We start from the raw sequence: 12,438 nt of genomic DNA on the forward strand, positions 1-12,438 counted from the left end.
TTGCTTTGGTATTTTGGAAATCAAATCTTTGGGATCTACAAATTTCATATAATTGTGGAAGTTACATAGGAAACTAGACATTTATCCCAAAATTACATGGAAAAGCAACTTAAATTTTTTTTTATTCTAGGTAATATTCACAAACATTAAATATAGGCTGCATTTTCTTTATATACTACTGCAAAAATATTTTGTAAAGTAGGTAACAACATTATAAACATTCAGTAGCAGGATTATCAAACAGAGCCGTAAGTAATATATTTATATACATGTTTGATGATGTTGCTAAAGTTTGCCAGAAATACCCATTGCAAACCTTTCTATAAACAAACAGAGTTGATTGTTTAATGAATTTTTAAAGAAAGTATTTTTAAAAATAGAAAGGAGAAGTGAGGCCTTAATTATGACTTTTCACATTTTCTCCTTGGCTTCTTTGTTAAATTTGCAAAAGGGCAAAATAAGATCAAATGAGGACAGGATAAAGCTGAATGTTCGACACCAGTTAAAAGTAGTTGGTGAGACATTAAGTCAGAAGTTGGTACATTTTCCAATATGCTGTTACAATTTTAGGGGAAATTATCATTATTAAACTAGTTCATAGCCAATTCCTAAATTCACTTGGTCTCAATTGCTTTCTCCATGAGTAGAGTTAGATTTGGTACACCATGACCATAGTAGTCTGGTGTGCTAGAAAGTGGGTCCTTAGGCCAGGAGTGGTGGCTCACGCCTGTAATCCCAGCACTTTGGGAGGCTGAGACAGGCAATCACCTGAGGTCGGGAATTTGAGACCAGCCCGGCCAACATGGCAAAATCTCGTCTCTACTAAAAATAGAAAAATTAACTGGGCATGGTGGCGCATGCCTGTAATACCAGCTACTCGGGAGGCTGAGACAGGAGAATCACTTGAACCTGGGAGGTGGAGGGTGCGGTGAGCCGAGATCATGCCATTGCACTCCAGCCTGGGCAACAAGAGTGAAATTCCATCTCAAAATAAATAAATAAATATATAAATAAATAAATAATATAAAAAAGTGGGTCCTTAAGGAAGTGAGTAATTCACGGTTAGTCCTTCACTAAATTCATCTGTAATTTTGCTTATTTTCAGTAAGACCACATGGAAACTATTCTCATTCTTGTTCTACATACTTTTTTGGCTGAACTGTCAAGCTGACTTTTATATTCTGGAATAAGCTGGAGACAGAACTTCTTGTTTTGAAGGGAATAGCTATTATAGCCAACTGCTAGGATCTGAGTGACAGACTAGTGCCATATTTGGCACTGGCCATGCCTGAGTTTCAGCAGCTCTGAGCAAGCAAATGACACAGACCATTTTCTTACACCTTACATGGTTTGGTGGGAAGGAGCAACATGGCCCTTTGCTATCAAGGTTAACAGGGAAAGGAAAGGGAGAAGATCATCTCATAATGGGTCCCTCAATCCATATTGGGCACATCTCTGGGAGAGTCAGGACCAGAGACAAAAGTCTCCTGACCTAGTATCTTAGAATTAGACTTCAGCACTTTAATTTTGCAAGTGAAAAAATGGATCCAGGTGGATTTGCCCAAAGTGGCTGCTGGCAACTGAGACAGAACAAACACTCTGCTCTCTTGACCTCCATCGGGGCTTTCCCACCACACTATCCTGCTCACCAATAGTAGGAAGCACGTGTTGAGCCTATTAGCAAGATAATGAGAGTCAGCCATTCACAATCCAGCAAAGACATTTTCAGGACTGGGTTCCACATTCTTTGCACCCTACGGAAGGTGCTTTGGGGAAAAAAATACTATTAATTAAATGATGTGAAAACAATCCTAGGACTTAGCTGTTACTTTTTTCTAAATAACAAAATATTTTTGGCAAGTAAACAATGTAGTTCGTACTTCAGTGGAAGGAACATAGCTGGGGTACGAGGCAGGCCAAGTTACACACATACAAGTAAACAAGTGGTCAACTATTTTTAAATGTACCTACCCTGTCCAATGATTAGGTGACCCAAATTCTGATCTTCTCAGAGGATGGAAATAGGTTATTTTTATTTTGCAACCCACTGTTTCCTTCTATATATAATACTGCATTTTCGAACAAAATTATATGAAGTTTATTCTCATTTAAAGTTCTGTGGGAGCTGAATGACACGATACACAGCTTTCTACAATTCCTTTAGTCCAAGGGTCTTGAGAGGGCCTACCATTTTATAATGTGTAGGCATTTTCCAGGCCTAAAGCACTCTATTTTTGTTTCATTCATTTTTTTGAAACTTTTTATTAAATAATTCTAACACACGGAAGAGTACAAGAGTAACATATCAGACTTCATATTCATTGGCTCTATCAAAATCTAATATTTTTTTGCCATACTTGTCTTCAGATTTTTTTTAAATAAAATATTACAGATATAGTTGAAGGCTATTGGACACTCCTGTACAATATCGCTTATTCTCTTCCCTACTTCTTCTCCTGAGATGACCACTATCCTGAATTTGGCATTTGGCATTCCCATGCATTTTGCTTGTTTGTTTTTTTGAGACAGAGTCTTGCTCAGTCACCCAGGCTGGAGTGCAGTGGCACAATATCGGCTCACTGCAACCTCTGCCTCCCAGGTTCAAGTGACAATCCTGCCCTAGCCCACTGAGTATCTGGGACTACAGGCATGCACCACCACACCTGGCTAATTTTAGTGTTTTTAGTAGGGACTGGGTTTTGCCATGTTGGCCAGACTGGTCTCAAACTCCTGGCCTCAAGTGATCCACCCACCTCTGCCTCCCAAAGTTCTGGGATTACAGGCATGAGCCACCATGCCCGGCTTCCATGCACGTTTTTGGACTCTAACTGCATATATATGAATCCACACTTAGTGTTCTTTTGCATGTTTTCAAACTTTAAATAAATGACATACTTAAATAGTTGGTCATTCCACTCAACAAAATGTTTCTAAGATTAGGCAAAGTGATCCACATAACTCTATTTATTTTAACCCATTATTATGTGCTATTGTATGTGTGTAGCACAGTTTATTTTCCCAGTCTCCCATTGGTGCCCATGTATGGCTTTCCCCATTTTAAACAATGTTGCAATAAACATCTTTACACAGTAAGTCCTTATTTAAGGTGGATAAGTTCTTAGAAACTGTAACTTTAAGCAAAACAACAGATAAGGCAAACAATTTTTCCCCCATCAAGTTTACAACAAAATATTGTTATTCGAGGACTTGCTGTAGTGTACATGGTTTTGTTCAAAGTCCGCTTCCAAGCACCTATCAACAACTTTAAGAGAGGACTTACTGTACATGACCCCTTATGCACACATCCAAGAGTGTCTCTAAGAAACTGCCTAGAAATGGATTTCAGAGTTGAAGGGTATCCACAGCTTCAAGAGTTTATTTTGCTAAACTGTTCTCCAAAGTGATTATACCAATTTACACAGTGTATGACAGTTCCCACTGCTGTCCGATCCTACAAAAATCTGATACGATTGGACATTTTTGCCAATATGAAGAACATAAAGTGGTATCTCATTGATATTTTAATGGCCATTTCCACAATTACAAGTAAGAAGCACACCTATTTATTGGCCAATCAGGTCTCCTCATCTGTAAACTACTAACTTGTATCTTTTGCCTATTTTTCTGTTATTTGTCTTTTTCTTAATGATCTGTCAGTTATATATGTCACATTCTATCCTATCTTTTCACTTTATTATTTCTTTTTTGAACAGAAGTTTAAAATTTTAGTGTGGTCACATTTTTAAATATTTTCTATTATGGCTGGGTATGGTGGCTCATACCTATAATCCTAGCACTAGGGAGGCCAAGGCAGGAGGATCACTTGAGCCCAGGAGTTTGAGACCAGCCTAGGTAAAACAGCAAGACCTCATCACTACAAATAATAAAAATAGAATTAGTTGGGCATGGTAAGGGCAGGCCTATAGTCCCAGCTACTCAGGAGGCTGAGGCAGGAGAATTGCTTGAGGCCGAGAGGTCAGTGCTTCAGTAAGTCATGATCACACTACTGCACTCCAGCCTGGGAAACATAGTGAGACCCTGTCTCAAGAAAAATTTCTATTATGTTTTGTGATTTTTTAATTTCTTTTTAAAGGAATTCTTCCTACCCCAATATTACATAGACAGCCTCTTATTTTCTCTTGTAAAAGTTAAAAAAATTGCTTTTCTAGTGCAGATCTTTATCTAGAACTTATTTCTGTGTATACTGCAGGGTAAGATTCTCTACACGGACAACCCATTATCCAAGAAACATTTATTGAATATTTAACCCTTTCTTCACTGGTTTACAATCCCTCCATGATCAAATATCAAGTTTCGGATTTATATAGGTTTATTTCTGGGCCCTCTACTCTGTTTTGCTGTTCTATTTATCAGCTTCTAAGGCAATACAATGCTGTTTTCATTTACGCTAAATCCATAACAAGTCTTAATATCTGGTAGAGAAGATTACTTCCTTCTTCAAAATTGCCATAGATAATCCTAGGCTATTGCTCTACCATACAAATTTTAGAATCAGCTTGTCAAGTTCCAGGGAAAGTCCAGTTGGGATTTTGAATGGAACTGAATAAAATTTATAAATTAGTTGAGGATTTTAATTGCTCTAATGGGCTTTTGGACAATAAATATCTGGGCTGGAGCTTCCAGAGAGCCAAACACATGGAGACTCCTGGAGGGTGGCTGCTCAGGGAAGGCATGGAAGCTCCATGCCCCTTTCCCCATACCTCATCCCACATATCTCTTCAATTAAAAAATATATATATAATGATGTAATAAATATCTGGCAGCTAAAAGATCAACTAAAAATGTCTTACTTTTCAAAGCAACAATTACCTTATAAACTGCCATGCCTCCCATTTATGGACTTACAAATTCTATCACTAAACATTCTTTATAAAAACCGAGATCAGGTGCCATGGTTCACACCTATAATCCTGTAACTAGGCAGCTTAACTTCAAAATGCATTTAAAACATTTTTTCCCGTTTCTCTTGGGTTTAAAGATGTAACCTTGAAGCAAACTGCAGAAGTTTTTTTCCTTAGTCTTAAAATAGACTCCACGACCCACCCCTTTCTCACTGTCTATACTCCCTTCACATTTATCTAATTGCATGCTAGTATCTAATTATCTGCCTACTTAGAAGTTCCAGGGGCTAAACGTGAATCTTGAGTCAGACAGACCAAGCTTGGAGACCCAGCTGCAAAATTCCAGAGATAACCTCAAGGTGGCTAGTCAACAACCCAGCCATCGTTGAGACAATACCAGCCTGCTTTCCACCTGGACTGGGACCCAAGACAGCCACCAAAACAAGAAATACAGACACTGTACTCAGCATCATTTTTACGTGCCTTCCATATCTTGTTTTCTCTTTTTAAAACCTTGCCTTGCCCCTAAAATTCAAAGTAGTTGCATTGGATGGGAATCTGGCCACTTTCATATTATTACTTTTGGCTAATAAAGCAACTTTCTTTTTACCAGACCTGCCTCTTGTTAATTGAACTCTGCATGTGGTGAGCAATCCAACTTGTGTTCATTTACAATCCCAGCACTTAAGAGGCTGAGGCAGGAAGATCACTTGAGCCTAAGATTTTGAGACCAGCCTGGGCAACACAGCAAGACCGTGTTTCTTCAAAAAATAAAAAACTTAGCTGGGTGAGGTGGCACGTGTCTGTACTCCCAGCTACTTAGGAGGCTGAGGTGGGAGAATCGCTTGAGCCTAGGAATTTGAGGCTGCAGTAAGCCATGATCACACCACTGCACTCTAGCCTGGGCAACAGAGCAAGACCCTGTCTCTGAATTTAAAAAATAAATAAAATTTTAAAAGATTTTTAGAAAAAAGAATAAAAAAATTCTGGAACTCTCTGAACGCTTGTTTCCACTCTAGGTATCTATCATAAGATAAGAATCTTAAATATTAAAAAAATTAGCTGGATGCATAAAAGGCACATTGTAGCATTACTTAGAGTAGGAAAAAGTGAAAGTAACCTAAATATCAATGACATAGGACTATTAAACTAGAAGAAATACACCCAATGATACACTATGATGGCGAGAAAAATACTGGCTCTAAAAACTATTTATAGCAATAATGAAAATGGTTACTTATGGTATAGCATTAAGTAATAAAATTAGGATATCAATTGTTGGTACAATGTGAATACAGCTGTAGAAAGAACTCTGGAATGTGTGCACTGGAAAACAAAATGTACTAAACTATTTACAATAGTTAGGCCGGGAATACAGAATTACAAATAGAATTCTCCCACCTCCCCCACCTGTTAAAAAAATCTATCGTAGGGCCAGGCACAGTGGCTCACGCCTGTAATCCCAGCTCTTTGGGAGGCTAAGGAGGGCGGATCACGAGGTCAGGAGATCAACACCACCCTGGCTAACACGGTGAAAACCGCCTTTACTAAAAATAAAAAAAAAAATTAGCCAGGAGTGGTGGCACACACCTGCAGTCCCAGCTACTCAGGAGGTTGAGGCAGGAGAATCGCTTTAACCAGGGAGGCAGAGGTTGCAGTGAGCCGAGATCACGCCACTGCACTCCAGCCTGGGCGACAGAGTGAGACTCCATCTCAAAACAAAAAAACAAAAAACAAAAACAAAAAAACACTATTGTCTAAAGGGGTTACTTTTCTATCATAACAAAATACATTGTAAAAAAATAATAATATTAATAATGTGAGTAGTACCCGGCTGTGTCTTCAGGGAGTCATTTAAAGTTCGAAGAGACAGTGCTTGTAGGAAGCAAAGCATTCAAGGCTGACACTCAGGGTTTGGGATCTAGCTCAATCACTGATTGTTTTAGAAGTTTTGGGAAAGAGTATCATGCATTTTCTCCATGAAAAAATAAAAATATTTAGATGTATGGATTAGTCAGCAAACCTTTATGAATGGGCATTCATTAAGATAACTCTGAAATTTCATCTAAATCATGCAAAACACAAAGACTGCCTATTTCATTTTCTTTCAAGTATGAAGGAGAGTAAAGAGCAGGGAGTTTGCCATTTGGAACTGGAAAAAAAATTGCCTACAACATTGTTTCCAGAGCTTGTACTTTTTACCTTAAAAACATGAAAGGCTTCGAACTGGATGTTGGGACTTTTATCCCGAAGGAGGTTCATCATGAGTTTCAGGTTCTCTGGCTTGCTGATGTACTTTGTCATGATGGCAAAGTTGTGACGGTCCAGGATCAGCTCCCCTAGCAGCTAGAGGAAAACACAAAACCAAAGCTGTAATCTCAGAGCCACCTGATTCAAGGTATAGCTCACATCTTCTCACTGAAAAACAAAATATAAATGTGAGTAAGAATGGTGTCGTGAAAAAAATTAGAGTGTCCTTAAGTGCATCTCAAAGCACAGGCATAAAAGCAATAGTTATTGAGCAATTTTTTCACACTGCTTTGCTGATGTCAGTGCTTAGTACCTTTTTTTAGTTGGTCTTTGCTGCAGCTCCCCTAGAGGTAGGCAGAAATAAATTTATGGTTTTCAATACTTACTTTAATTATCTTGCTTCCCACTAATGTATTGCTCCATAGGCATTCAGGTAGAAGGAATAACAAAATTGGTACCATAATGATACCTTCTTTGCCTGCATAAATGTATGCTAGGAGTTCACTATTAAGACAGTTTGTTAAATGACTCTTACATTTCCCCTGACTTTTATTATAAAACCTGATATAAAGTCAGAAAAAAAAATTGACCCCAAATCTGTATCAAATTTAGTAAGTGCAGCAAGTTTTTATTAAAAAGCAAAGCAAAACATTTTTTGCTGACAAATTAATAGTTCCCCAAATACAGCATTACCCCAAAACAAAATAAAAATACCCAAAGTAAGAATAGTTGAAGACCCTCTAGCAATATGGCTGAATGTATTGTTGCTCTATCTCAGAAACTTTTTGTTCTCACCATAATTCTGGAGAACAGAACTACAGCCCCCTGGCTGTGTAGCAATTCCTAAAGCTTCAGCAGCCGGGGGGCTGAAACATACCGTAATATAACTTTATATAGAAGATATGTTTAGTTTTCAATCATCCTATTTATTGGACTTTTTCTGAAGGCCTCGGGAGAGTAACACATTGTTAAATGGTTACAGAAATCCTGGATGGGAAGAAAAGCGCACATCAAACTGAGGGCCAACTGTCTATCAAAGGAGTCCTAGATGTGTGCAAGCATCTGGCTGCCAGTAAACCACCACCTTGCCTGTGATATATCTTTTGTGTATTTAACATGAAAGAAGTACACAACCTGAGGTTATTTTAATGCATGAAAATAACGTTTGTTAAACCTGAAAAAAGGATGACCCCTGTTGGATGTTGGCTGGTCACTAGTTATTCTCATACACATGGAATAGCAACCACGTAGTCAAATTGTTAATCTGCAACCTCCTTCATCTTCCTGCAGCTTCTAACACTAACCTAACACCTTCTGGAAACTTTCTTTGCTCCTGGTTTCTTACCTCGTGCAGCTTGTTCCTTTGCTATCTCTTCTATGGCTCCCTTGCCTTTTGCACTACTTACGCAGCAATTTTCCAAGCTGTATACTTGGATCTGCTATCTTTTATCTCCCAACAGTCTCATCTATACCCATGGGTTCAACTGTAACATCTAGGAAGATGTCTCCCAAATCTACATTTCTAGTCTCAGCTTCTTTCCTAAACTCTAGACCCACATTTTTTTTTTTTTTTTTTTTTTGAGACAGAGTATCACTGTGTCTCCCAGGCTGGAGTGCAGTGGCGCGATCTTGGCTCACTGCAAGCTCCACCTCCTGGGTTCACGCCATTCTCCTGCCTCAGCCTCCCGAGTAGCTGGGACTACAGGCACCCGCCACCATGCCCGGCTAATTTTTTAGTATTTTTAGTAGAGACGGGGTTTCACCACGTTAGCCAGCATGGTCTTGATCTCCTGACCTCGTGATCCGCCCGCCTCGGCCTCCCAAAGTGCTGGGATTACAGGCGTGAGCCACCGCGCCCGGCCTCTAGACCCACATTTCTAACTGCCCACTGGGCAGTCCCACTTGAACACTGCTGGACTGTCACACTTAGCGTCTCTAAAACCAACTCCCTTTCTTCTCTTTGTTAATGGCATCAGGAGCTGCCCTCCTCTGGTTGGGAAGAGAGCTGAAGTCTTCCTTAGCTCCTTTCTTTCCCTTGCTCCTCACATCAAATCTCCACCTAAGACCTACCAATATTCTGTTTTTAAGTGTTTCTTGAACACCTTTCATTCAATGTTCACAGCCAGTAATCTCATTCAAACCCTCACTACTTTTCAGCTGACCTACTGCCACAGCATGCAAAATGGTCTCTCCTTCAGTCTTCACCTAATTCAATCCATTCTGCACATTTTGTCAAAGAAATCTTCCAAAAATCAGTATTTGTTACCAATTCCACTTAGATTAGAAAGTGAATGAATAAACAAGCAAATTCCTAGATTCCGATAGATTTAGAAAAAAGTAAACTCATTAAGATGCCGTTCCCAGCCTCTGTGATGTAGAATCATTTCTCCTGCTTCCTTTCCTCGGCTCCCTTCCTCCATCTTCCCCACTCTCCTGTCTCTGTGGCTTTATTTCCCAAGCTCCAAAATCTTGAGAAACACTTTCACCTCTTCTCTGCCTGTTCAAACCCGGCCCATCCTCTCAGAACCAGCTCAGACATCGTCTTCAGGAAAGCCTTTCCTCTTCTCTACAGTTGACTTTGCTTTGCCTTGTAGTGCAGAGTTATTTGTGACCCTGTTTAAAGAATAAGCTCCATAAGGGCGTGTTTCAAATCCCCTTACAACCTAACTGTGTGATGTGCATGGGTATTGTTGGGGAAATAAAAGTCCTACCCACATATCCAGAGCACAATACAGTAACTCATCTCTGAAAAAGAGATTGCAAACAGACAAAACTATCCCTTATTACAGTCAAGCAGCTACAATCCATTACATACATATATCCTCAAGATGAAGGGTAACCTGTTCACTAGGGGAGGACCTGACTACCATTTCTGTGCACTCTTGCATGGTTCACCCTAATGCACCTAGCAATTGAGGTGACCATTTTTTTTAGCTATTTATCTGAATAATAAAACTTCTCTTATCTCTCTGACAAGCAAATAGTTGCAGCTTGGAAAAGGGCACCTAGGTTAAACTCTCCTTGTGACAGGGAGATAGTATTATCTTCCTAGATGCTTATATTTCAAAGGTATGGCTTCCAGACCCTCCAAAAAGAAAAAACAAAAACTAAAAAACTTCTGGGTTGTAAGCCTGTCAAGAGCCTTACTTATCTTCTAAAGATATATACAAAAGAATCAAATACCGAATAGACACATATATATCATATACACTCATGTTAAAAGGCTTCAGCAAAAGGAAAATTTCATTTTTGAAAATTTACACACACATATTCAATAAACATTTGTTGAAGTTATATTTATGAGTTAAGTTCAGATTAGGTCACTTCAATTTTTATTACCTGGGGATACCTACATACAAATTCTATCCAATCTATCCTCTGCTAATAGAATTTCACAATTTTTCCTGAAACAATTGTGTTAATTCAACACTAAATCTTTTAGCCATTAAATGTTAATCTATTTTAATATTAACAATGACAAAATGCTGCATTCCAGAATAATACAAAGCACTATAAAGCAATACTATACCAAATAAATGGAAAACACACATATTTTACTTCTTTAAATTTCTTATTTTGTATGCCTCATAGTACATAGTTAAGCCATGCAGCAAGTGGAAATAAGTTTTTTAGAAACCTAAGTGTTTTAATGAAATTGACCAGAGCCCAAAAAGTTCTCCAGTTTCCACCAAGCTTCTTTTGAATTATAATCTTTCTTGCTAGTAATTAAATGCCAGGCCTCTGCAGAAGATAAGGAAAAAATTCCTAAGCTCTGTCACATGATGGAAAGGAATTTCTCTGTTAATTATTTTTTATTGACACCAGGAATTAAGCAGTGCAGGAAAATTTAGAATATGATTAATAAAAGGCAGCAGGTACCAACTACTTTGGAATCAGAAAATAGCCTAGTACTTAGGACAGTTTATTACTTACAAAGTTGCTATATAATAATCTAACCTCTTGTTTCCTGCAATTATGAAACATCTATGTAAAAAGTATTATAGAATCCATTTATATATAAACACAGTTGTCTCAAAATAGAATATACTGCTACCACAGATCTAATTACCAAAAGGAAAAACCAAAATTGCATCACTGGAGCTTCCAGAACGTTTTTTCTAGCAAAAAAAAAAAAAAAAGAGTAAACAATATTTAATGAGCTCTATGTTTATATATGAACTTATTTCACAGTCGTCTACCTTTTTGTTTGCTTGAACAGAGTGATGCAAAACCATTTTGGCAACATCTCTTCCTATAATCTAACATTAAAAAAAACCAACTCTCCAGTAACCATTTTAATACTTTTCTGCATTCTTAGGTAATTTATCTGCATTTGGTCAGGCATTTTTTTCCAGTGTCCCATCAATGCTTGGTTTTACCCTGCTATAAATCAGATATCCATGAGATGCCTAACTGTAAAGATTTTAGGCAGGAATAGCAGCCAAATGGTATGTCTGGGTGAATTAATGAAAAAGAGGAAAGATGCCTCGTGAGTAGGCTGAGGCATCTGTAAATAAGTAGGAAATAGAAACAGCTTTCTTCCTCCGAATTTGGTTCAATCACCTTAGTTCATACAAATATCTCAATTTTGATCCAGTATCTGACAGACTCCCATTGAAAAAAAGGAAGGATTTGGAGAATTTATGAGCAACTTCTTATATGCTGGCCCTTCAGAGCACTGTCACCTCTGTTCACTACTCCAACTGCCATCTTCCTTCCAGGGCCACTACTCGTTGTACCATGGACAAGCTTACCTCATTTGGCTATCCTTGTGGAGCCCTACAAATAACGAATTCTATTCTTTACGTATGCAGCTGTATAAACAGAATACATCCTTATCTTCATCTGCTCTTAGCAAGCTTTCTGGACATGGGAGAACACAGCACTGAAGTCACTCTCTGCCCAAAGGTCAGTTCCACACGCAGTTTGGTCTCATCACTACTGGCTCCAGCACAGAGAGCAGCATATCTGTGGGCATTTTTTCTAGATGGGTCTCCTGGTATGAGTTTCTACACAAAGGGGAAATTCAATAAAAAGTGCTGGATGGCTGGCTGAAAAATGGTCTCCCCATTAACACACAATGAGGGTACAAATACAAAGGAAATCAGGTCATGGCTGATGCAGGATCGTGGGCAAAGTAAATTGACAAAAAATATGATACAAAACAGATTGACTTTATTGTCTTAGTTTAAAATTATACTCCAAATTTAGAAGCAAATGCATTGTTCTATGAATGCCATCACCTTGACATGTAAAAATAACACAAGTGTGTGACACTCTATCCCAAAACTAGAAAAGATAGGAAAAAATGATAATACAGGGTGAT

General features: G+C 38.4%; 1 protein-coding gene across 25 annotated transcripts in view; it reads right to left on the reverse strand.

Moving 5' to 3' along the window:
* Nucleotides 1-12,438, reverse strand: part of CAB39L (calcium binding protein 39 like) — a 135,913-nt gene that overhangs the window by 16,090 nt on the left and 107,385 nt on the right. For all 25 annotated transcript variants that reach the window (XM_063619182.1, XM_055244316.2, XM_063619196.1 and 22 more), the window contains one exon: nucleotides 7,065-7,208. In XM_063619182.1, coding sequence (XP_063475252.1) covers nucleotides 7,065-7,208 — 144 coding nt within the window. The remainder of the gene's footprint in view (nucleotides 1-7,064; nucleotides 7,209-12,438) is intronic.

The sequence above is a fragment of the Symphalangus syndactylus genome, chromosome 15, assembly GCF_028878055.3.
Source record: "Symphalangus syndactylus isolate Jambi chromosome 15, NHGRI_mSymSyn1-v2.1_pri, whole genome shotgun sequence".
In the NCBI taxonomy this organism is placed as follows: Eukaryota; Metazoa; Chordata; class Mammalia; order Primates; family Hylobatidae; genus Symphalangus; species Symphalangus syndactylus.